The sequence below is a fragment of the Manis javanica genome, chromosome 3 (assembly GCF_040802235.1).
Source record: "Manis javanica isolate MJ-LG chromosome 3, MJ_LKY, whole genome shotgun sequence".
Lineage (NCBI taxonomy): Eukaryota > Metazoa > Chordata > Mammalia > Pholidota > Manidae > Manis > Manis javanica.
In genome coordinates this window covers 165,998,412-166,020,968 of record NC_133158.1, presented here as the reverse complement: position 1 = coordinate 166,020,968, position 22,557 = coordinate 165,998,412, and the positions used below count along the sequence as shown (strand labels likewise).

Genomic DNA, 22,557 nt, shown 5'->3' with positions numbered 1-22,557 from the left:
ACTAAGGTCCAGTCAGGACTGGTGTTCTTTGTAAACAATTAATGTATCAATATGACTGATCCAATATTTTGCAACTTGTTGAGATACACTTGCTAGAAATAAGATCGTATATTCCAGAGAATTGTGGGGTTTGTCAAAAGAGAATAAATACTTATGTTTTATTAGGAATACATTGGGTAGGAAACTTCTTCTGGCTTAGTTCAGATTTGAGGGAACGAACTATCATCTTGGATGTTATACTTTTATCATTCACTTAAATAGTTGGCTAGATGTGAAAGCCTCAGACACTGTTTTCATGACACAGTTTTCCAACCCACCCTTTTCTTGGCAGGTTCCTGAAGGAAAAGTAGTAGTTCTTAATTTCCGGTTCATAGACCTTGAGAGTGACAACCTGTGTCGCTATGACTTTGTGGATGTGTACAATGGCCATGCCAATGGCCAGCGTATTGGGCGCTTCTGCGGCACGTTCCGGCCTGGAGCCCTTGTGTCCAGTGGTAACAAGATGATGGTACAGATGATTTCCGATGCCAACACAGCTGGGAATGGCTTCATGGCCATGTTCTCTGCTGCTGAACCGAATGAAAGAGGTATCATTTCCATATAATGCATTTCCATATAATGGTGGCTTGCAGTTATTGAATGCTTACTGTGTGTCAGACATAGTTCTAGGCTCTTTATATGTATTTACTTAATTAATCTAAAGTTTATGAGTAGTTCTTCTAAGAGAGCTAATAAATGCCACCAAACCACTAAGATACCGTTTTTTTTTTTTGTCCACATATGCTCTTGAAAAAACCCAAATATAGAAATCCATGGAGTAAAAGTGTGAAGCTTGCATACATGCATACACATTCCAATACAGAAATACAGCCCTTTACCCCATTGTAGTCCCCTCTTCGAAGTAAACACAGCTGGTGGCTCTCTCACCTTTCTATGTGAACTTACACATATATGCTTCTGTGATAACTTTTCATCATACCTTCATATTGTTTCACAACCTTTCTTTTTACCTAATACTATGTTGGGATATTTTCATGTAAGCTGCTGAGGGTAGAAACCTCTACCCTTGAAAGGTAACTGCAGCAGGCAGATCTGTGCAGTTTGCAGCCTTCTGCCTGAGGGCTCTCCCTAACCTGCCCTTGCCCTGGGCTAAAGTGCATCATTCCTGGTTTGAGATGTCAGAGGACAGAGTCTGGGGCTGACAGAGCAGCCAGGATGTTTGGGAGGAAATCTTGGCCTGAAGCTACAGAGGAATTGAGGCAGAAAATGTACATATAAAATCAACCCAAGTCTTCACCTGACAGCTCAACTCTGCACGTGCTGGAGAGAGGCGTCACCTGGGGGATGAAGGAGCTGACCAGGTTACCGCTGCTGCCCAGTGCCAGGGAGACACACAGAGCTGCAATTGAGCCAAGCGAACGCCTACTAGAAAAATATCATTTTTCATAGGAACACAACAGAATCTAGAGTTTCTGTAAAGTGTCATTCATAATGTCCAGTATCTAATCATGTAACGAAACTGGAAAAGTATGTTCATGTTCAAGAAAAAAAGCAATCGGTAAAAACTCACCCCAAGATATGTGTTGCAATCTATGTTGCATTTAGCAGAAAAGCACTTTAAGACAGCTATTCTAAATATGTTGAAGGACTTAAAGGGAAATATGTGTATAAGAGATAAACAGATTGAGAATTTCAGAAGAGAAACAGAAACTATTTAAAAAAATAATAAAATTGTAATTCTAGAACTGAAAGATACAGAACTGAAATTCTACAATTTACCTCATGGGTTTACAAGCAGATTGGGGTGGTAGGAGGGAGAGTCAGTGGATTTGAATAAAAATGATCCCATCTGAGGAATCAGGAGGAAAAAGATTTTCCTAAAAAGAGCCTCAGAGACCAGTGAGACAATATCAAGTGATCTAACATTTGTGCAATTTGCATCTCAAAGGAAAATAGTATAGAAAAATATCTGAAGAAATAATGGCTTGAAGCTCCCCAAATTTAGTGAAGAACACATCAATGTATACAGCCAACAAGATCAACAGACCCCAAACAGGATAAATAAAAATGAAGCCACACTTAGGCACATCAAAATCAAATTATGAAAATCTAAAGACACTCTTAATATCAATCAGATAAAAGCCATATTATATACAAGACAACAATGGTATGAGCGATGACTTTCTTGTCACCAAAAACAAGGAGGCCAGAACACAGTGGAACAGTATTTTTAAAGTTGTGGAGTAAAACTGTCAGCCGAGAAATCTATAGCCAGTCTTCAAAAATGAAAGTGAAATAAAGACATTTTCAGATAAACACTTGCATCACAAGAAGTATTGAAGGAAGTTCTTATGTCGAAGGGAAATGGTTCCACAGGTCCACACAAAGGTAATGGAAGGATTGAGGGCCACTGGAAGTAGTAAATATGAGAGACTATATATTATTTTCCTCTTTTTATATCTTTCCATGCCTGTTCCAAACAAAACCTTAGCACTGTTTGTAAAATGTATAATGTAATAATAGTATATGATACGATGTAATATATATTGGCAATAATAGAACAAAGGATAGAGAGGTAAATGAAACTATATACTGTTGTGCATACACACACATCCATAGGCGGTACATGAAGAAATACATTATTAACTAAGCACATTGTGGTAAGTTAAAGATGCATGTTGTGATCCCTAGAGTACCCATTAAAAATGCAAGAGTTATAGCTGAAAGCCAAAAGACTAAAATAGATATTAAAATTATACTACTAACCCAAAGAAGACAGGCAAGGAAGAACAGATGGAACAAAAGAGAGGTGGGACAAATAGAACAAAATAGCACATGGCACACTAAATCCAAGCATATCAATAAATACATTAAAATGCAAAGGATTAAATACTCCAATTAAAATATAGTGATTTTTAGACTGAGTTAAGAAGCAAAGGCCAACTATGGGTTGTTTACAAGGAAGCACTTGAAATACAAAGACAAAATAGGTTGAACATACAAGGATGGAAAAATGTGTGTCATGCAAACTTCATAAAAATTAAAATAATGCTTATAAAAAGACATTATTACAAAGATAAAGAAGCAACCTACAGAATGGGAGAAAATATTCACAAAAATATGTAATAAAAGACTTGTATTCAGAATATACAAAGAACTCATGCAACTGAGCAATAAAAAGATCGAGATCCCAATAAATATAAAAATGGGCAAACACTTAAGCAGATACTTCACAAAGGAGGTTATATGAATGACTAGAAGTACATGAAAAACTGCTCAAGATCACTAGTTAACAGGGAAATGCAGATTAAAGCCACACTGAAACACCATTATATCCCTACCAGATTGGAGACTGGGCAGCAGTATTGATAAAAAGAATAGTGGAATGATGATAATTGTTGATGGATACACAGATGTTCACTATATTATTCAATTTACTTTGTATATGCTTGAAATTTTCCATTAATAAAAAGTTTTAAACATTCCAACCTCAATTTTTATAATACATTTTCTTAAATTTAGAGATTTCATTTAGGAATGATTATCTTCTGTGTCAAAGAAATATTTCATTAAAATATATTAATTCCTTTAGTATCAATTCACTTTATTAGTAACTTCAAATAAAATTAAATTGAGAACTTTGTATTAAAATATTTCTCTGAAATTATTCCTATCAACCTATCAGTAATTTGCACAGAGATATCTGAAATTATCTTTGTCAAGTATTAATAGTGGTTAGTTTCAGGTGGTGAGATTTGGGATAATTTTTTACTGTCTATATGCTTTTTTGTACTTCTGAAAATTTATAATCATGTATTGTTTTTATAAACAGTTATTCTTAAAAGTTGTTAAAGATGTATAGCATGTAACATTTTCTGGTAATGAAAGTTTTCTATACCAGCTAATTCAAATTTTGTCCATGGGCATGGATTTTAATCCTAATAATAAATACTCCTACCTTGAGGGTCCTTAAAATCTATATAATTTGTTGGGCCTGCATGATTTCTAAATGAGAGTCAAGCCCAAGTGTTTTTTTGTCTTGTCAAAAAAAAAAAGAAAAAGAAAATGAAAGAAAAAAAGAAGCTAGGGTCCTGACTCTACTTCTTTACTCTCTTGTGCTAATAATATGTCAAGTAACAGGTCTCATTCAGTGTGTGTGTATGTGTATGTGTAGAGACTATCTAACTAATCATATTTTTAAAAGAAACTTTAAGAACTTCTGCCACTGCCTTTATTGACTATACATCACCTAGTATTCCAGATTCCTAATCTCACTGTTGCATTGCCATAACCTGTATAAAGATACAAATTTGGATTTCTTTTCATGTTTAATAACTTCAGGGGATCAGTATTGTGGAGGACGCCTTGAAAAACCTTCCGGCTCTTTTAAAACCCCCAATTGGCCAGACCGGGATTACCCTGCAGGAGTCACTTGTGTGTGGCACATTGTAGCCCCAAAGAGTCAGGTGAGATTCCCTGAAAATGTGAAGAAAGTGTATGCATGTGTCACTTGTCTAGACCACGTGAGAGGCCCAACTCTCAAGGGCTAAGGTTGCAGGGCAATGGAGACCCTGCTGGACACAGATATTTCTTCATATGAAGGCCCAAATTGAAGTTGCTTTTGCACTATCTGACTTGCAAAATCATGGATTTAATTTCCTATTATACTGTCATAATTTTCAAAACAGGTTTTGAAATACAAATGGTAAGCAAGCACCAACTGAGACTGTTTAACCCTGTGGAGATGTTAGCAGCTGCAGTGGCTAAGTGTGGGGGGTAAAAATCCTGAAGGGCATGCACATCTCATGTTACCATTCTCTCCCATAGCAAACCCATCATGTCCTGCTGTAGCCAAATCACCACATCAAAACCAGTCTGCAGCATTTCGATAAAGCCAGCACAAGCTGCCACACCATCTCCTCCAAGAGCGAGGGGTCTGACATGAAAGCTAGTCTGCTTTGTAGTTTTTCTGGTTATTTAAAATAAAATGTGTGCAGGTTCCCCACAACTAACTTATTCACTGCTCTAAAACAATCAGCAGAGAATGTCTGGTTTTCCAGTGTTTATTAGTTTGAGATTATATGAATTTTTACCCTTTCTGGGAACTACTGTCAGATATGAATAGCAGGACAGAACTTAGCATGGGGATAGACCAAGCCTACTTTGTAGACTTTTGAAAATAACTTTGAAACAATTATCATTACAAACACTTCAGACTTTGATCAAACACTACATGTGTTGAGCATTATGGTATTGTTTAAAAAAAAAAATCTTCTACACCTGATCTGTATCATTTACACAAATGCCATTTGAAATATATTCATTTTATTAATGGAAAATTATTCAGGCAAATATGCCAGGCAAGTGAGTGATTTGAACACACACACTCAAGCACACGCATTTTGCACATAATCTCAAAACTCAGTTTTATTTTTAAGAAAAATATTGTCATTTATTTAATAATGATTCTATAAAGCTGTTGAACATTTTATAGTTCAAAATGACACTTAAAAAACTAGATTTCTCAAACATTTAAAACATTATTGAATTCTTGAGATTGTATTGATCATTTTTCTCTCTGTAACATAGGTAAATATGTTGAACTAAATAATTTCAATTTAATTATACTTGCAGATTACAATTCAGCATCTTTTCTCCATTGTTCTTCTCTTTATTTAAATGTAAATTTGGGTTTTATTTCATTAATGAGATTTTTGGCTTCAGCCAATTGAGTTTTTTATGATTATGGTAGTGTCTGAAATTACTTAAAGTTCTGTCCAAGGACAATAAATATAATGGGAAAAGTAAGTCCTAAATAACTTCTGTGCAAGTCTGTGGACATTTTCTTTAATTAAAAACTTCTTACCTCCGTTTTTTAATCACAGTTTTCCCCTTTTTCATAACATTTATTTATTATTTATTTATTTATCTTCTCTCCAATAGTTGTTATGTCACTAATTCTAGTAGAGTATGTTCAGCCAGTTTTTTAATAACCTGGAAAGCATTTTATTACTAACTGGTGAGAAGTTGCTGGACCCAAAGAGAAATTATTTTAATATAATTTAAAGCAGTGCTAAGGATGAATAAGCCATTATTCACCCATCACTGGTGCCGACTTTTTGAAAAGGTGGGTAAATAAGTAGATACATGGCAGGTAGGTTCAAAGCCAGAACTTACCTTTAGTCCCTCTGCAGTGCTGTTGCTGTTACCATCTTGACCCAGATTACCGTGTCTGGGGTCTTCAGCTAACAGTGGTGCCTGTCCTAATAGGAATGAATGCCCATCATCTTCCCTAAGCAGTAGGGAGGATGGACTGCCTACCTGCCACCCAGCAAGGGTGGGGTCCCGCTCCAGTGGTTACCAAGGGGAAGAGGTTGAGGAGGGTGGGGGGCGGGGGAGATTAAGGGGCACGATAATTCACAATCACAATATAGGGGGGTCACGGGGATGGTAGTGTAGCCCAGAGAATACAGTTAATGATTCTGTAACATCTTCTACACTGATGGATGGTGACCACACTGGGGGGGTGAGGCCTTGATAATATGGGTGAATGTTGAACCACTGTGTGGTGTATCTGAAACCAACATAAGATTGTATATCAATGATACTTTAATTTAAAAAAAAGTTCAGGGTCCAGTTGTCTTGGTGCCATGGGTATTTATGAATCCAGTGAGATTGCCTTTGATTCACACATTGAAGATAATCTGGAAAAATCCGTTTGTAAGGGAATGACTGCCTATTAAAACAAAACTTCCTACTAACTAGAATAATTTAGGATGCTATTATTGGTATTGGTGCAAAAAAAATTAAGAAATACTTAAGAAACCTAACACTGATTTTGTGCATAGAGCTTTTATGCAGTCTCTTCAAAAATCAATCACATCATCAAGTAGGCTGTGTTCAGTAGGCACATTTTTTGGACATACTTCAAGAAGACATCACAGTGAATTCCCATTTCCCTGGACCTATGGTCCTAAAGAATTTGACTTCTTTACGTGCGATGGGAATATTAGTCTACTTTCCCCAAAAGGGCACCAAGTCTCTCCATCTCACCCACCCAACCACATTCGCGTACACTACCACCTAACACACGCTAACATAGGGGATATTTTATATAATACGTATTTCTATTAATTAGTTTTCTTCTAGAGAAAAACAAAGCTGGTACATAGCCCTCCTTCCCACTCCAACATGTGCCCAATTAAGGTCTGCAAGTAGGTTGCTGGGGTTACAAAGTGTTCCCATACTTCCATAGCTGTAAGTGAACAGAGCTTCTGAGTTTAAGGTCCTAGCTAAGGTTGATCTGGGGTTAAGATGGTCTTCTGGAATGATTAAAAATTAAAGCAAAAGTATACCACAATTTTCTTCAGTAAAGAATAAATATGAAAACAAAAACATAACAAACTGAATAAATACATCTTTTACAAAGGAAAGTCATGGTTTCCATTTGAGGCTATTCAGCACTGCTTTTTTCAACACTTTTAATGTTGTGCTTTCACTGAAGCTTATAGAATTAAAGTTTGAGAAGTTTGATGTGGAACGCGATAACTACTGCCGATATGACTATGTGGCTGTGTTTAATGGTGGAGAAGTCAATGACGCTAAAAGAATTGGAAAGTATTGTGGTGATAGTCCACCTGCGTAAGTAGCACCTTTTCCATTTCATTAATATTTTAGTGGTGGTTCTAAGTGTGTTTCTTATTAAATTGCCCGATTATAGTTTACTTTCTGGAAGATTTTATGCTGCTGTTCTTCTGTTCACAAATTCTTGGGTTCCATGGCAGAGGAGTCTCAATTTGGGACCAGCACAAGGAGTAGCCAACCCAGAAAGTGAGGCAACATTCAGGAGAGGGTAGAGAAGTCTGGGGAGTCAAACAGATAAACAGACGCAGAGCTGGTGGGAGGCGAGGCTGTGGAGGGGGCTGTGGAGCTGACTCACTTTTGAGGGCCGGCTTGGAGCGGTCTGAGTGCCAGCCCAACTAACACTTGACTGGAGGAATATTTTTCCACGGTTGGAGTACTCCTGGGGTGGGGCAGTGCAGAAAATGAGAAACCCTGTTTGGGGAGCTTTTCTGCTGTTACGTGGTGAATAGGACGAGGAGCGCTGTGGCTGGGGGCCAGCGTCTCACCCTCCCTGGGTCTGCTTCCATGCGCTATCAGCACCTCTGCATGCAGCTCAGAAGCCTTCACTGCACCCCAGCTGTGTGGTGGGCACTGTGGTGGGTACCTGGAATGAAAAGATAAATCAGAAATACAAAGATAAGTGATGGGAGGGAATGAAAAGGGGCTGCCAGGCTAATTGGCAGAGGAATGTCTTGGGTGGATTTCTGACAAGGAGTCAGGACAGGTGGTGGGGAGTAAAGGGAGGTTTTTTGGAGGAGATGGTACCTCTTAAAGCTGAGCCTTGAAAGAAGAGTTGGAGTTAGTCAGAGTCAAAAGGATGATAGAGTCATTCCAGAGAGAGGGAGCTCCGGTAATGCAGATACCCAGAGGAGCTACGTGCTATTCCACAGCCTAAACTTTGAGTTGGGGACCTAGAGAGAGAGTAGGCAAGGAGGCCAGAGCTGGGGTCCATGTTCTGCAGACATGGGAGCCCTCCAAGTACATTGAGGCAGGAAGTGATAGGCCAGTGCCTCCAGAACCCCCATCCTAGACAGGATGAGCAGGCAGGCTCTAGGGGGGCTATGGCAGGGGTCTAGGTACAATCGAGGAGGTAGGAAAGGGTGAATGAAGAGGACAGTGTGGATCAAGAAATTCTTTAGGATGCACAATTGGCAGACATGGTGGTTGACTGGCTGTAGTGATTGACAAAGTGGAAGACAGGGGAAGCAGCTAACACAGCCAGCTTTGTAAGACATGACGCAGCAGCTCTGATCCATTCCCGGGATTTGCCAGGGCAGAGTGGATCCTGGAGAGATTTCCTCTTGCATTTCTAGTTATTTGTAACACTAATTTGCAGACACACCACTTGGCCCTCAGTACGTTGATGGCACTGTGATTCTGTCACATTCATACTAAAACTCCATAGCAGCATAACAAAAATATGTCTTTGTTACTAAAATACTCTTCCTTGAGAAAACTCAACTTTCATTATAATGCTTCTAAGTTTAGTTCATAGAGGAGGCAGTGAGTGATCAGTATAATTATAATATCACGACCAGAAGGCTGACCTTGTTGGGTCTTAAGGTTTCCTTTGCTGCTCATTATAAGTGCCTTTTGCAATTTCATCATTTAAACAAAATTAACATTTTATTTGCAATTGTAGTTGAGAATCGTGTTTCATACACAATGTGTTTATTTAGTGGAATGTGTTTTCAAAAGCAAGACAAAATATTTCTGTTAAAGTCTTGATTCTCAGAAGCATTATTTAAGTTACATCGGACACTTGGGTGTCCAGCACTATAAATGTAGGTCATGAAGTTTGCTCTTAGGTTTATCCCATCCTTGTCCCAGAAGATAACCTTCAGGACAGAAAATATCCTGCAGTCTTTCTAACTGGTTGGAGTCAAATACAAATGTACCTCCCCTCTACTCACACCCACTAAAAGTAGCTGGCCCCATTATTTGCTCCGTGATGTCCAAGAAGTGGTTCAGTTAAGAAGATGCCTCAAAAAAGGATTTTAGTCAAACCACCAATTAATCAAATACAGGCAACCTGGTTCCAGAGCTCCAGAATAAATTGAATATTGCAGTAAAATGAGTCAAATGGATTTTTGGTTTCCCAGTGCACATAAAATTTACATTTACACTATACTGTAGTCTATTAAGTATGTGTTAGCTTTATGTCCATAAGAAATGTCCACATCTTAATTTCAGAAACATTATTGCTACAGAATGCTAACCATCATCTGAGTTCCCACTGGGCCATGATCTGTCTGCTGGTGCAGGTCCTGCCTCAGTGTTTGGCTGCTGGCGATTAGGGTGCTAGTTGCTGAAGGCTGGGGTGGCAACTTCTTAAAATAAGACCACAGTGAAGTTTGCCACATAGATTAACTCTTCCTTTTATGAACAATTTCTCTGCAGCACAGGATCCTGTTTGGAGTCAATCCTCTCAAACCCTGCCACCACTTTATAACTAAGTTTATGTCACATTGTAAGTCCTTTGTTGTCATTTCAACAATCCTCACGGCGTCTTCACCAGGAGTAGAAGCCATCTCAGGGAGCCAGTTTCTTTGCTCACTCATAAGAAGCAACTCCACAACGGCTCAAGTTTTATCATGAAATTGCAGCAACTCAGTGCCATCTTCAGGCTCCACATCTAGTGCTAGTTCCCTCGCTGTTTCCCCCACATCTGCAGTCCTTCCTCCAGGATGTCTTGAACTCCTCAGTGTCACCTGTGAGGGTTGGAATCAACTTCTTCCAAACTCCAGTTAATGTTGATAGTTTGCCCTCTTCCCATGAATCATAAATGTTCTTAATGACATCTAGAATGGTGAATCCTTACCAGAAGGTTTTCAATTGGATTTTGCTCAGATCCATCAGGGAAATAATAATCTATGGCAGCTATAGATTTACAAAGTGTCATTGTTAAATGATAAGACTTGAAAGTTGAAATGACTCCTTGATTCATGGGCCACAGAATGGATGTTGTGTTAGCAGGCACGAAAACAACATCCATCTCTTTGTACATCTCTGTCAGAGCTCTTGGGTGACTGATGCATTGTCAATGAGTAGTCATATTTTGAAAGGAGTCTATTTTCTGAGCATTAGGTCTCGAGAGTGGGCTTAGAATATTCAGTAAACCATGTTGTAAACAAATGTGCTGTCATCCAGGCTTTGTTCTTCCATTTATAGAGCACAGGCAGAGGTTTAGCACAGTTCTTAAGGGTTCTAAGATTTTCAGAATTATCAATGAGCCTTGGCTTCAGCTTGAAGTTACCAGCTGTATTAATCCCTAACAGAGAATGAGCTGTCCTTTGAGGCTTTGAAGCCAGGCATTGACTTCTTCTCTCTAGCTATGAAAGTCCTAGATGGCATCTTCTTACAATAGAAGACTGTTTCATGTACATTGCAAATCTGTTGGGTGTAGCCACCTCCATGAATGATCTGAACTATATCTTCTGGATAACTTGCTGCAGCTTCTCCATCAGCACTTGGTGCTTCACCATGCACTTTGGTGTTATGGAGGTGGCTTCTTTCCTTAGACCTCATGAACTGACCTCTGCTGGCTTCACACTTTTCCTTTGCAGCCTTCTCAGTTCTCCCACCCTGTACTGAATTGAGGAGAGTTAGGGTCTTGCTCTGAATTAGGCTTTGGCTTAAGGGAATGTTGTGGCTGGTTTGATCTTCTCTCCAGACCACTCGTACTTTCTCCTTCTCAGCAATAAGGCTGTTTTGTTTCCTTATCATTTGTATTCACTGTAGGAGCACTTCTAATTTCCATCAAGAACTCCTTTGCATTCAACACTTGGCTGACTGTTTGGCACAGGAGGCCTAGTGTTCGGCCTGCCTTGGCTTTTGACATGCCATCCTCACTAGGCTTAATCATGTCTAACTTTTGACTTAAAGTGAAAGATGTGCAACTCTTCCTTTCACTGTAGAGGCCATTGCAGAGTTATTAATTGGCTTAATTTCAGTATTGTTGTGTCTCAGGGAATAGGGAGGCCTGAGGAGAGGGAGAGAGATGGGGAATGGGTGGTCGGTGGAGCCGTCAGAGCATGCACAATATTTAGCGATTAAGTTTGCCATCTTATATGGTGTGGTTCGTGGTATCCCAAAACAATTAAAATCACAACATCAAAGATCACTGGTCACAGAGCATCCTAATAAATACAATAACAATTTGAAGAGTTTGAAATACTGTGACAACTAACCACGATGCAACACAAAGATACAAAATGAGCCAATGCTGTTAGAAAAATGGTGCTGATAGACTTGCTATATGCAGGGTTGCCACAAACCTTCAATTTGTAAAACATGAAGTGTCTGGGAAGCACAATAAAGCGAAGTGCAATAAAATGAGGTATGCTTATTTAATTTTTAAATTTAAATGTTTACATTTTTAATTAATTATTTTCATGTCTGAATTAAATAGTTTTTAAATAGAACTAGACAAACTGCTTTTATTTAAACCACTGTTTAAATAATAATGGCAAAAACGTAAATGGAGCTACTATTTTGTATAATACAGTTATGTCCTAAGATTTAAGAGAGCTTTTGAGCCCTGGTTATTATCACCTGTAAATCTTTAGTACCAACAAACCAGCAAGCTCCTAACACGGCTTTAAAATTAGAGTTCTTAATGATGTCAGTCATGAACACCAAAGTAATATGTCTTTTGTTTCTCCTTTACGGCAGTTTGCCACCACGATTAAAAAAGGAATGTTTCCATTTCAGGCATGCATAAGAATCTTCATTAAAAATGAAATGGAAGCTCCATTAAACCCTGCATGGCTTTTTTAGCCCCAGCTGGCCAGCCCACCGAGACAATCCCTTTGGCAGTGTCTTCACAGGGCATGGGAACTTTTTCATTGAATTTCTTCATCTTGAGTCTCTGCTTGGCCAGCATCCCTAGCTCCCCAGGGCAACCAGAACCCAGAGTCTTAGTTCAGAAAAGCTGTGTGGTCCCCAAGTGAGGTCAAACCCTAAGGTGCTTATGAAGAACCAGCCACAGCTTCAAAGTTTACGTTGGTCCCAGTGTCTACCCAGTCTCTAGTCATCTGGTCCTGGGTTCAAATTCTGACTTTTCCACATACTTGTTGTGAGGCCTTGGGCAAATCACTTCAACACTCTGAATTTCAGTTGCCTTTTCCCTAAAAAGGAACTAATAATATGGTCATTGTGAAGATATAATTCAGTGGTTTGCATAAAACACAGCACCTGTTGTCAGAAATTAATGGAAAGCTGGAAAATTCTGTATTTCAGAGAAGTGCCACTTAAACTTTTCTTCTTTTAGGCCAATTGTATCTGAGAGAAATGAACTTCTCATTCAGTTTTTATCAGACTTAAGTTTAACTGCAGATGGATTTATTGGTCACTACAAATTCAGGCCAAAAAAACTACCTGTAACTACAGCACCACCTATTACCACCACATTCCCTGTGACTACAGGTAAGTTCTTCTGTTTTAAAGTTTGTGCACAAACTTCATAGTATAAGAAAAATTGTTTTGAAGTAAAAAAAAAAAATGTAAGTAGGAGGAAGATACTTGAAACTAAAATAAGATGAAAACTTACATATGTGGGAGAATGATATGACTCTATTAATGAAATAAAAGTATAAGGTGTAAGAATACTTAATAAGCTAATGTTTTTTAAATGTCATCTTGGAAAATTATGACTACTTAAAACTTACTAGGAACCCTCTTATAGGCACAGATCTTCATAAGCCTAGTTTTTCTTTTCTGACACTTATAAAATTATGTGTTTTTTAAATCACATTTCAATGGTATTTTAGGTTAAATTTCTAGGGCCTTGATACCTGCCTGTTTTCACCTCTGCCAGTATTTAACTGGTCTTTCTTTTTGGCTTCCCTTCCCTCTAAAATATGTCGTATAAACTATATTATTTTTTTCAAATTGGGATAAATCAAACAAAAAAACTTTGATGTATTATAGAAGCCTTGAATAATAAGACTTGAATCTTGTTGCTGAAGATGATTTAAGAACAAGGTGGGAAACTGGTTTGGGGCATGATCTAAAAGCTGGAGGCAAGAGTGGGTCTCTGCATCTAGTCTACATCCTGTTCAGCTCTACTCAGTGGATTTTCAGGCCCCAGATCTCAAAAATCAAAATCAAAGGAGGAGAAAAAAATTGGGAATGAAGGTTCTAAGGTTAAGATAGGATATAGGCTGAAATAAGCCCAGCTTTATTACCCATCATTTTCTTTATGCACCTGGAGTCCGGGCGCTTCTGGAAGGGCTGGTGTTTCTGAGCACTCGACACGTGTGCCACCTTGTGGCCTGGGCGCATACTGCCTCCTGCTGCCGCAGCATTTCTCCAGCTTGTCTCCGTGGACCCTGGTGGCCTTACTGCCTCCAGTGAATTCGCTGACCACACCCTCGGTGCTAGTAGCTCCCCGGCTTATATCTCTAGTCCTAAACTTTCTCTGAAATTGCAAACTATCTGTAATTATATCCTAGAGTTTTGCAACTGCTAGACATTTAAACAAACACACATCAAACTCAACTAGTTTTTATCACACTATTTTTCATCTCATACCTGCTTCTCCACTTATTTTCCCCAAGCATGGTCCACGGTATCAGTGCCCAGATGCTTACGGTCATCTCTGACTTCCTCTCTCTGACCTCCCCACTGCCTCACCACCACACACAGGGAACAGTGTGTCCCATTTAATTCAATACACTAGCCACTACTGAACACTTAAAATGTGGCTAGTGATACTGAAGAACCGAAATTTTAATTTTATGAAATTCTGAAAGCTTCATGTGGCTAGTGGCTATCATATTAGCACAGGAGCTGAACTCCATGTAAGGCCCTTCACACTTTGCTCCTAGCCTCTCTTTCTAGTTTCATCTTTGGGCCTTACCACCTCTCTCCTTATGCTCCAAGTATTTTGGATTCTGCCCTAAATGTGGGAGAAGCTGTCGATGGATTTAAGCAAAGTTCGGGTTAGATTCACATTTTACGAAGAATCACCCTGGCCTCTGTGAGGTGAATGGGCGGTAGGGGTCAAGAGGATCAGCAGGTGCTAGGGTTGTCCAGGTGAAGTGCAGCATGGCAGGAATATGACAGTCAGATGTTGACTCTTGTGCAAGCCGGGGTCCTTGGGAGTTACTGACAGGCCTTGGTGATCCCCTGGACTAGGGAGATCAGGGAGGTGTCAGGAATGCCTCGCAGGTCCCTGGCTTGCTCGACTTGGGCAATAATGTTACCATTCACATTGGGTCTAGAGGTAGATTCATAACTTAAGCTGTGGGTTGGGTTCAAGGTATCTGTGAGACCCTCAAGTGGGGATGTCATGTGGACAGTTTGATCTGCTGGCCTCCAGACCAGAAGAGAGATTTAAGCAAGAGATTTAATTTTGAGAGTCATCAGCATATACATGGCTGATACAATGACCTAGAATGATATTTCCTTGGGAGAGGTTAGGCGTAAAAGAAGAGCTGGAATTATATCTCTAGAAACTCCAACTTCTTCAAAGAGGAGGATATGTTGGTGAAGGGACTGGAAAGGAGCAGCTATGGGTGAGGGATGAGAACCAGGAGCATGTGTCGTGGAAGGGAATGTTCGAGAAAGGTGGTCAAAAGATTTCAAAAAAGGGAAGGACTAAAATGTTTCCATTTGATTTCCTGAGATCCCAGCAAGAGCTGTGTGAGTGGAGTTGTGCAGGCAGGAGCCAGACAGAGTAGGCTGAGGGGCATGTGGGACAGGACAGGGTGAAGAAATGGAGATTGGAGATGAAGTTCGAGCAGCTCATTCCGCAAACTTGGCCCTAAAGGAGAGGGAGCGTTGAGTGCCTTGAACATGGGAAAGCTAATGACAAGTAGCCGACAAAGGAAACACCAGGGCAGATGGAAAGAGTAAACTGAGGAAGAAATTCCTGCAGAGGTGGGAGGGTTTGGCTGCCAGAGGCCTCACAGAGCGTGCATTTCAGACCAGGGGTGGGCACGCTCGTCTCGAGTTGGGGGAAAGAAGACAGAGGATCCAGGCAAAGATGACTTCGGAGGTTTGGTGGGGATCTTGAGGACATTTTCTCCTGTTCTCTCTAGAAAATAGGCAAAGTCACCTGCTGAGATTGGGAAGGGAGGTGAGATCCCTGGGGGATTAGGAGAATGAAAAAGAATTTGAAAAGCAGCTGTGGAAATTGGAGAGCAAGTTGATCCTTTCAACAGCTGCCACTTGGATGAGGGTACATTGTGCACCCAGCTGTCTGAGTGCAGGCATAGAAAATGGAGGCTCCTCCAGCCTTCCTGCAGGGGCTGAGGGCGGGAGGGGACGGGAGCTGAAGGCATTGGCAAGAAAAGGGCTGAAATAATGGACCGTGGAAACTAAGTGGAAGAGTTAAGGAAGTAAAGACAGGCCCAGGCTGATGGGTTAGGGGAATGAGGGGTCCAGGATAGGGAAAAAGGTAGTCATGAGAAAAAAGTAAGCAAGCCTGAAGGAGAAGCAGCTATACCGGGTATGAGGATGTCTACATTCAAGAGACTGGAGATGAAAGACGAGCAGAGGGAACTCTCGGGAAGCGTGAGGCCTCCGCCCTGGGAGGGGTCGTCCACGAGGAGGCGGACCCACCCGACATGGCAGGAGGAGCACAGGTGCCACGTGGGAGCGCAGGGCAGGGGAGACCACCCAGGTGGGGAGGGTCCTCGTGCTGCAGCGGGTGACTTACAGGCAGGGAGGCAGGGACCCACCGCAGGGAGAGGGGGTGGAGTGGGGACATGCACCCCACCTCCAGACTGACTGCTGAGGCTGGGGAGGAGCTGGTTTCCAGTGGTCCACATCAAAGGATGATCACCAGACAGGAAGAGCCACTCCTTGTTGATTCTGTCTTGAACTTCTGGAATAATGCACCATCTAAATGTTCTCTGAGCTCTTCATCTTTGGAAAAAAAAAATATATACACACACACACATACATATATGTGTAAGTGATTATATGTATTTTAACATTAAATTGTATGTATTTTAATACTGTAACCCACTTCAGATCCTTTTTGGAGTTAAGTAGGGGTACTCTTAAGTAAATGGACAAGCAGTAAATTCACAGAAGAACTGAACATATTAGAAGGGCAATATTACAATTACAAATTCTTACCTGACAAGTACAATTCTGTTACAGTTGTTTTGTTTAGTTCTTCCTATCATATTGTTGCATGTAAGTGAATAATTAGCAAATATCTTTGAAACATTTTTAATGATGATAATGGGGATTAAATATTTTCATTTTGTTAACAGTCTCTCAACTTTAGCTTTATTTACATTTTGGGCAGATAATCCTGCTGGGGGCTCTCCTGCTCGTTATATGCTTCAGAGATATTTAGTAGCATCCCTGGCATCTACCCACTAGATGCCAGTAGTCCCCCTGCTAGCCCCCTCTCCCACCCTCAGCATGACAAGTATTTCCAGACATTGCCATATGTCATCTAAGGGGCAAAATCCCCCATGGTTGAGAACCACTGTGTTTATCTATTTAGATGACAGACTCAAATTAAATGTTTAGTGATTAGTTGCCTTTAAGTACAGATATAACACACTTTATACATGAGCAGTGTTTCTAAAAACCTATATTGGGCAACTGCATACTTTACATGCACCAAGAAAGCTCCCTCCATCCTCTACACTATAGGATTCCTTTTATATAGTGAAGAATTCACCACTATTGCAGGTTCATATTTGTTCATACTGAGCTTTTCTTCATGTGCAGGGCACATGAAGACTGTATTTTTGATTGTAGTCTTAGTTATATATAAAGGAAGAGGAGAATAGGGCTAAATTTCAGTTATCTTTGATCTTAGGTTTAAAATTCAGCAGGGGGTATTGAGTTACTCTGAGGAAATTAGAGCAGGAGTTGGAAGCATGAAGAATTTCTTTTGCATGCATTTTATTTATTTCATGGCCATGGCAGATTGCTCAAGGAAATAAATGGGAATTTAAAATTGATAGACTGATATCTAAACACCAGTTATACCTGATTCGTTTTCCTGAATCTTGTCTTTCTTCTTTGAATTAAGGTTTGAAACCCACTGTGGCCCTGTGTCAACAGAAATGTAGACGGTCAGGGACTCTGGAGAGCAATTACTGCTCAAGTAACTTTGGTAAGAAATAAAACCCAGCCTTTAGTCAGAAACTTGAGACTGTATGCTTAAGCTCACAGGAATTGCAATGAATGTGGTAGCAAAGGGTCAGTTACACTCTTCATTTACCCAAGAAGCTATTTTCCTCCCCTCTAAGGTATGTTGACTTGTGCTGTTCAAAGTGCTAGATTTCACAACTGAGAACAGCATGTATACAGAAAATAAACTTTTTCCCCATGAGCTTAATAATTTGAGTCCTGGCCCTTCTTAGTGTAACACTGTGTTCTAGCTGGCTCAGTATTCCTAAATAAAATCTATCCTTTTTTTTCTCACATATTTTTCATGTGCTGAGTATTTTTTCATACATCTGTAATCCAACTTAAGTAAATTAGAAACATAGCCAAGCTGGCCTCTCTCAGAACAAATTCAAGTATTTCCTCCATAGTGTCCTTCCAAAGTACTAAATTAAAACTTAGAAATCTGAAATCCATTTGGAAACTCTTATAAATTGGACCTGAGGAGATATTACCCATTAACTTAGAATTTCTAGGAGCTTTTTCCCATTTAAAAAAATGCACTTTCTGTGAAAACCCCTTAAGAGCAAAAGAGACCAACTTTGTGTCAGTTATGTTTAAAAGGAACAGTTTTTAAAAATCTTATCAGGAAAAGAAAGTTGCTACAACCTAAATAGGCTACACAAAGCAAGGGGCCTCCCAGCCGAGGCTTTGCTTGCTGTGCCTACACTTTAAAGTGGCAACTGTCCGCAGCCCAGACAGTTCCATAACTGTTACAGTGAAGGCGTGAAGGCACTGAAGACTCCGGGGCCCTACACCTTCCTGGAGTTTGCATGTTGATACTCAAATAACTGGCATAAAAATTAAAACAGCACCAGGTGTCATGGCTGCCACGTCCACTTTGGTCTTCTGGAGAATGTGCTTAAGGACATCCTCCTCCTTGTCCTTTGGAGCCACTTGATCTCACTTAGCTACCAGTGGACATCCCACCAGAATCAAAGTAAGGCATGATAAGAATTCTGATTGTATGTGTTTTGCATACTATGTAAGCAGTGAATTCTTATTTTATCCCGAAATGGTCATATCAACCAAGTCCAAAACTTGATTTATTCTCATTGTGACTCACCTACATAGCAAAATGACCAAATAGTATCACCTGTGGCCATTGGTCCTCACCCAACATTGGTAACACTCCTCTAGGGGCAGTTTTTGGTTGGCACACCAAGTGGGGCGTGCTGCTGGTTTTTCTGGGAGGGACGGGGCTCATACAGCATCATTCAGTGCAAGGCTTACGCCACACAGAATCGTGCCCCCCAAAATGCCCAAAGCATGCCTTCGAGAAACACAACATCTTTTTTCCTGCAGCGTAGAAGTGAGACTCTTTTCTCTGAGTGTCACAATGGAAAGAGAGAGGGAACTGAATTTTGCTAGTTCTTTCTTTTAAAGCAAGGAAAGGTTTTAAGTTATACCTCAGTTCTATACTTTGACTTGTTAAATGAGATAAACAGGGTGGGTAAGAAAGGGAATATGAAAGGCCCAGCAAAAGATATTTACTGATAATTTGAGAGAGAGCAGGACCCATGGGATGACCCAAGTTCAAGGAGAGAAGAGAGGTAAAGGGAAGGGCCTGGTGGGGGAGCGACAGACTCAGATCCTCGAGGCTCAGACCCCCATCACGCAGCCTCCTTGTGTGATATTGCCTCCAAAGATTCAAGGGCTGGGTGAGTGTTCACGGGAGAGGGAGAGGCTTATAAGCTATCCCTTATTTGGTATTTGATGCACGTGTTGGATAAACCCCTGGAAAGAGTCTCCATCTCAGCAATGGGCTGCAGAATGTTTCTCTCCTGGGTAGCACTGCAGCTCCTTGGGCACTTTTTTCGATCTGAATTTTGGTGACACATGCACAAATTCGAGAGCTCTGTTAGGGCCTTCTCTTAAGCATTAAAATGTTTCCCCTCTGAAACTTAGAAGAATGTAAAACGTTCAGTTCTGCTTACGTTTGCCTTCACTGTTATGTTATTTCAAAAAATGTTTCCTTCAGTATTGGCTGGCACTGTCATCACGACCGTCACCCGAGGCGGGAGTGTGCATGCCACGGTCTCAGTCATCAACATCTATAAAGAGGGAAATCTGGCAGTTCAGCAGGCCGGCAAGAACATGAGCGCCAAGGTCATCGTGGTCTGCAAGCAGTGCCCTCTCCTCAGAAGAGGTGACTAAGGAAGGAAACTTCAGCTTTTCTTCTAGGGAACTTCAGGGTCTAAGTGGGGAACAAGAGAGCCTCTCTGAGCAAGTCATCCATCTTTCTGAGCCATGGCTGGTTCAGGGAAGTAAAGTCAGGGCTAATGTATTGCCCACTTTGGGTATAGAAGGAAAGCTTTTGGAGTCAGGCAGAATTGGGCTCTCATCCCAGGCCTTGTAACTTGTAGAAGAGGACGAGATAGTGCAACTGATGAATGAGCCCAGGAAGCATTTAAAGTTGGATCAATGGGGTTCAGTCACAGAAGGAGCAGTTCAAGAGAATGAGATTTTCAGTTATTGCACATAAGGTGCCTATACTATGTTTAGATGGAAATATCCAGCAAGGAACAGGAAATTCAGAGCTGAAATTCAGAAGAGAGAGGTGTGTATAGGTTAGAATTAAAGATTTGGAAATTGTTTGCAGGTATAACATCATGAAATCCATAGATGGGAATCTGTTTATTAAGAGAAATTATGGGAAAAGTAAAGTTACTCCAGAACCAGAGGCACATGACTTTTTTTAAAACAAGCTCTTTAACTTACAAAAATAATGTATAGTTTTTTAAGTTTAAATAGAGAAGAACATAAATTAAAAATGAAGCCCCTTTCTTTTCCTCAGAGGTACCATGAAAAATTTCTTGCAGAAAATTTCTGTCCATTTGAACATGTACATACACACTTAAAAAAAAAGGGTCATGCTATACATATTCTGTGTATATTTGCCCCCTCATGACATATATGTAGACATCGTTCATAAGCAGTTCATGTAGACAGATCTTTCCCTTTCTCTGGAATGGTGATCATGCCTGGTATTCTGTTGTGTGATATACCATGATTTCTCTATCTAATCTCAGCTCATCTCTTCCTCATTCTTGTTACAAACGTCCCCCACAACCAAAACAAACCAAACCACGGACAGAGACAGAGACAGAGACAGAATGTCCACTTCAAGAAAGCTTCACTATGAATTCAGATTGTTCACGAAAGTCAGAAGACCAGCAGCCTCACAATTACTCTTCAGAGGGAAGAGCAGAGGCTCTTTAAGAGATAAACCTTCTTTCCAGAACTGTCAGGAACAGCAAATAATGCGCATCTAGATACTTACCGTTATGTCCCAGAATGATGTGAATGCTGCACCCTTGCGGTGGTGTCCACCTGCCCAACCTTCCAAGTTTTCACAGGCTCAAGACCATTATGAAGACAATGTCAGCATGAAAAGAAAGCACATATTTATTTCTCTTACAACACGCAGGAGCAGAGGGAGGATAAAGGAGGTGGTAGTAGACACTTCCTTTAGGGCATTTTCTTGAGGTAATATAAATTTTCAGAGTTGAACCCAACACACCTCAGCTTAGGCCCTAGTCTAGGCCTAACTTAGCCAGACACACTGATATGTGAAAAATAGTATAACAGATACAAGTACTTTTTAGTGCCTATTTTTTGCAAAGAATGCAAAGAAGTATATGCTCCAACCATGTCCTCACAAAACTTACATACTGTAAATGCTGGGGATGTTGAAAAAAGTTCAAAATGACAATAACCAAAGACAGCGGGTCATTGTTAGTTGCCAAATGCCTGGGAAATCCAGAAGCATTATGGGACCCCGAGAGGCCATCTGAGGTTGGTGTGCTGGGGAGTCCCAGAGGTCCTTAGAGGAAGGAGAGCCTTTCACAGGAACACAGTGCATGGTTCACACTAGACCCTCAGTAAATGCACCAGCTGACAGCACTGCAGAGCAGGACGTATCTGTATCTTACCATCCATCCTGTTTCCTATGTTAGCAGTTACATTTACTCAGTTATATTTAAATTTTTGCTGATGAGATTCTTAAACAAGATTTTATCCTAGACAGAATAAATGTATAATTATATCACTTACAGAACATTTATCTAGCAGTAAGTTACAGTCTGAGTTGTTTCAAGCCAACAAACACACAGAGAAAAAAATTAATTTTATCTTCTTTTTTCTAAAGGTCTAAATTATATTATTATGGGCCAAGTGGGTGAAGATGGGCGAGGCAAAATCATGCCAAACAGCTTTATCATGATGTTCAAGACTAAGAATCAGAAGCTGCTGAATACCTTGAAAGGCAAACAATGTTAACAATGAATTGTGTCGATTTTAGCCGTGTTTCTGTCATTGCCTTTGAAAGATCTATTTTTTCTCAGTAGAAAAGAAATATTATAATATTAAAAATTGAGCATCCAGAAAGATTTACTCTTCACATGAGGTAGGTATGAGGCCTCTCATATTGCTGATGGAAGTCCTGGGCCTGCACTGAGAGGAGCAGATACCTGATTGAAAACCTGCAGACTGAGTGCGGAGACAGGAAACTCAATGTATCAAGCAAGCGTTGACAGTTTGGAAGCAGTTTATTTATACTAATCTCTGTAAAAGGATATTTTAGAAATGAGCTGTGTGAAGATGTAAAAAAGAGATTTTATAAGTGCAATATTTATAGCAACGTTTGTTTTACCTTCAAGCATCTGCTCTGAGGTGTTATATCCTTTTCTTGCCGTTTTTTAATCAATGCTTAATAAAATATTGTTAATGATTATATAACAGCCATTAAACTTGTTTTTATAGAAAATGGGACACTGTAAAAAGAGTATT

General features: G+C 40.1%; 1 protein-coding gene across 1 annotated transcript in view; it reads left to right on the top strand.

Moving 5' to 3' along the window:
- PCOLCE2 (procollagen C-endopeptidase enhancer 2) overlaps positions 1-22,537 on the top strand; it is a 62,467-nt gene extending 39,930 nt beyond the window's left edge. Inside the window, exons 3-9 of the mRNA XM_036996432.2 lie at positions 332-587; positions 4,342-4,466; positions 7,505-7,641; positions 12,896-13,050; positions 17,630-17,713; positions 19,748-19,915; positions 21,917-22,537. Coding sequence (XP_036852327.1) covers positions 332-587; positions 4,342-4,466; positions 7,505-7,641; positions 12,896-13,050; positions 17,630-17,713; positions 19,748-19,915; positions 21,917-22,047 — 1,056 coding nt within the window. The 3' untranslated portion in view covers positions 22,048-22,537. The remainder of the gene's footprint in view (positions 1-331; positions 588-4,341; positions 4,467-7,504; positions 7,642-12,895; positions 13,051-17,629; positions 17,714-19,747; positions 19,916-21,916) is intronic.
- The last annotated feature ends 20 nt before the right edge of the window (positions 22,538-22,557 follow it).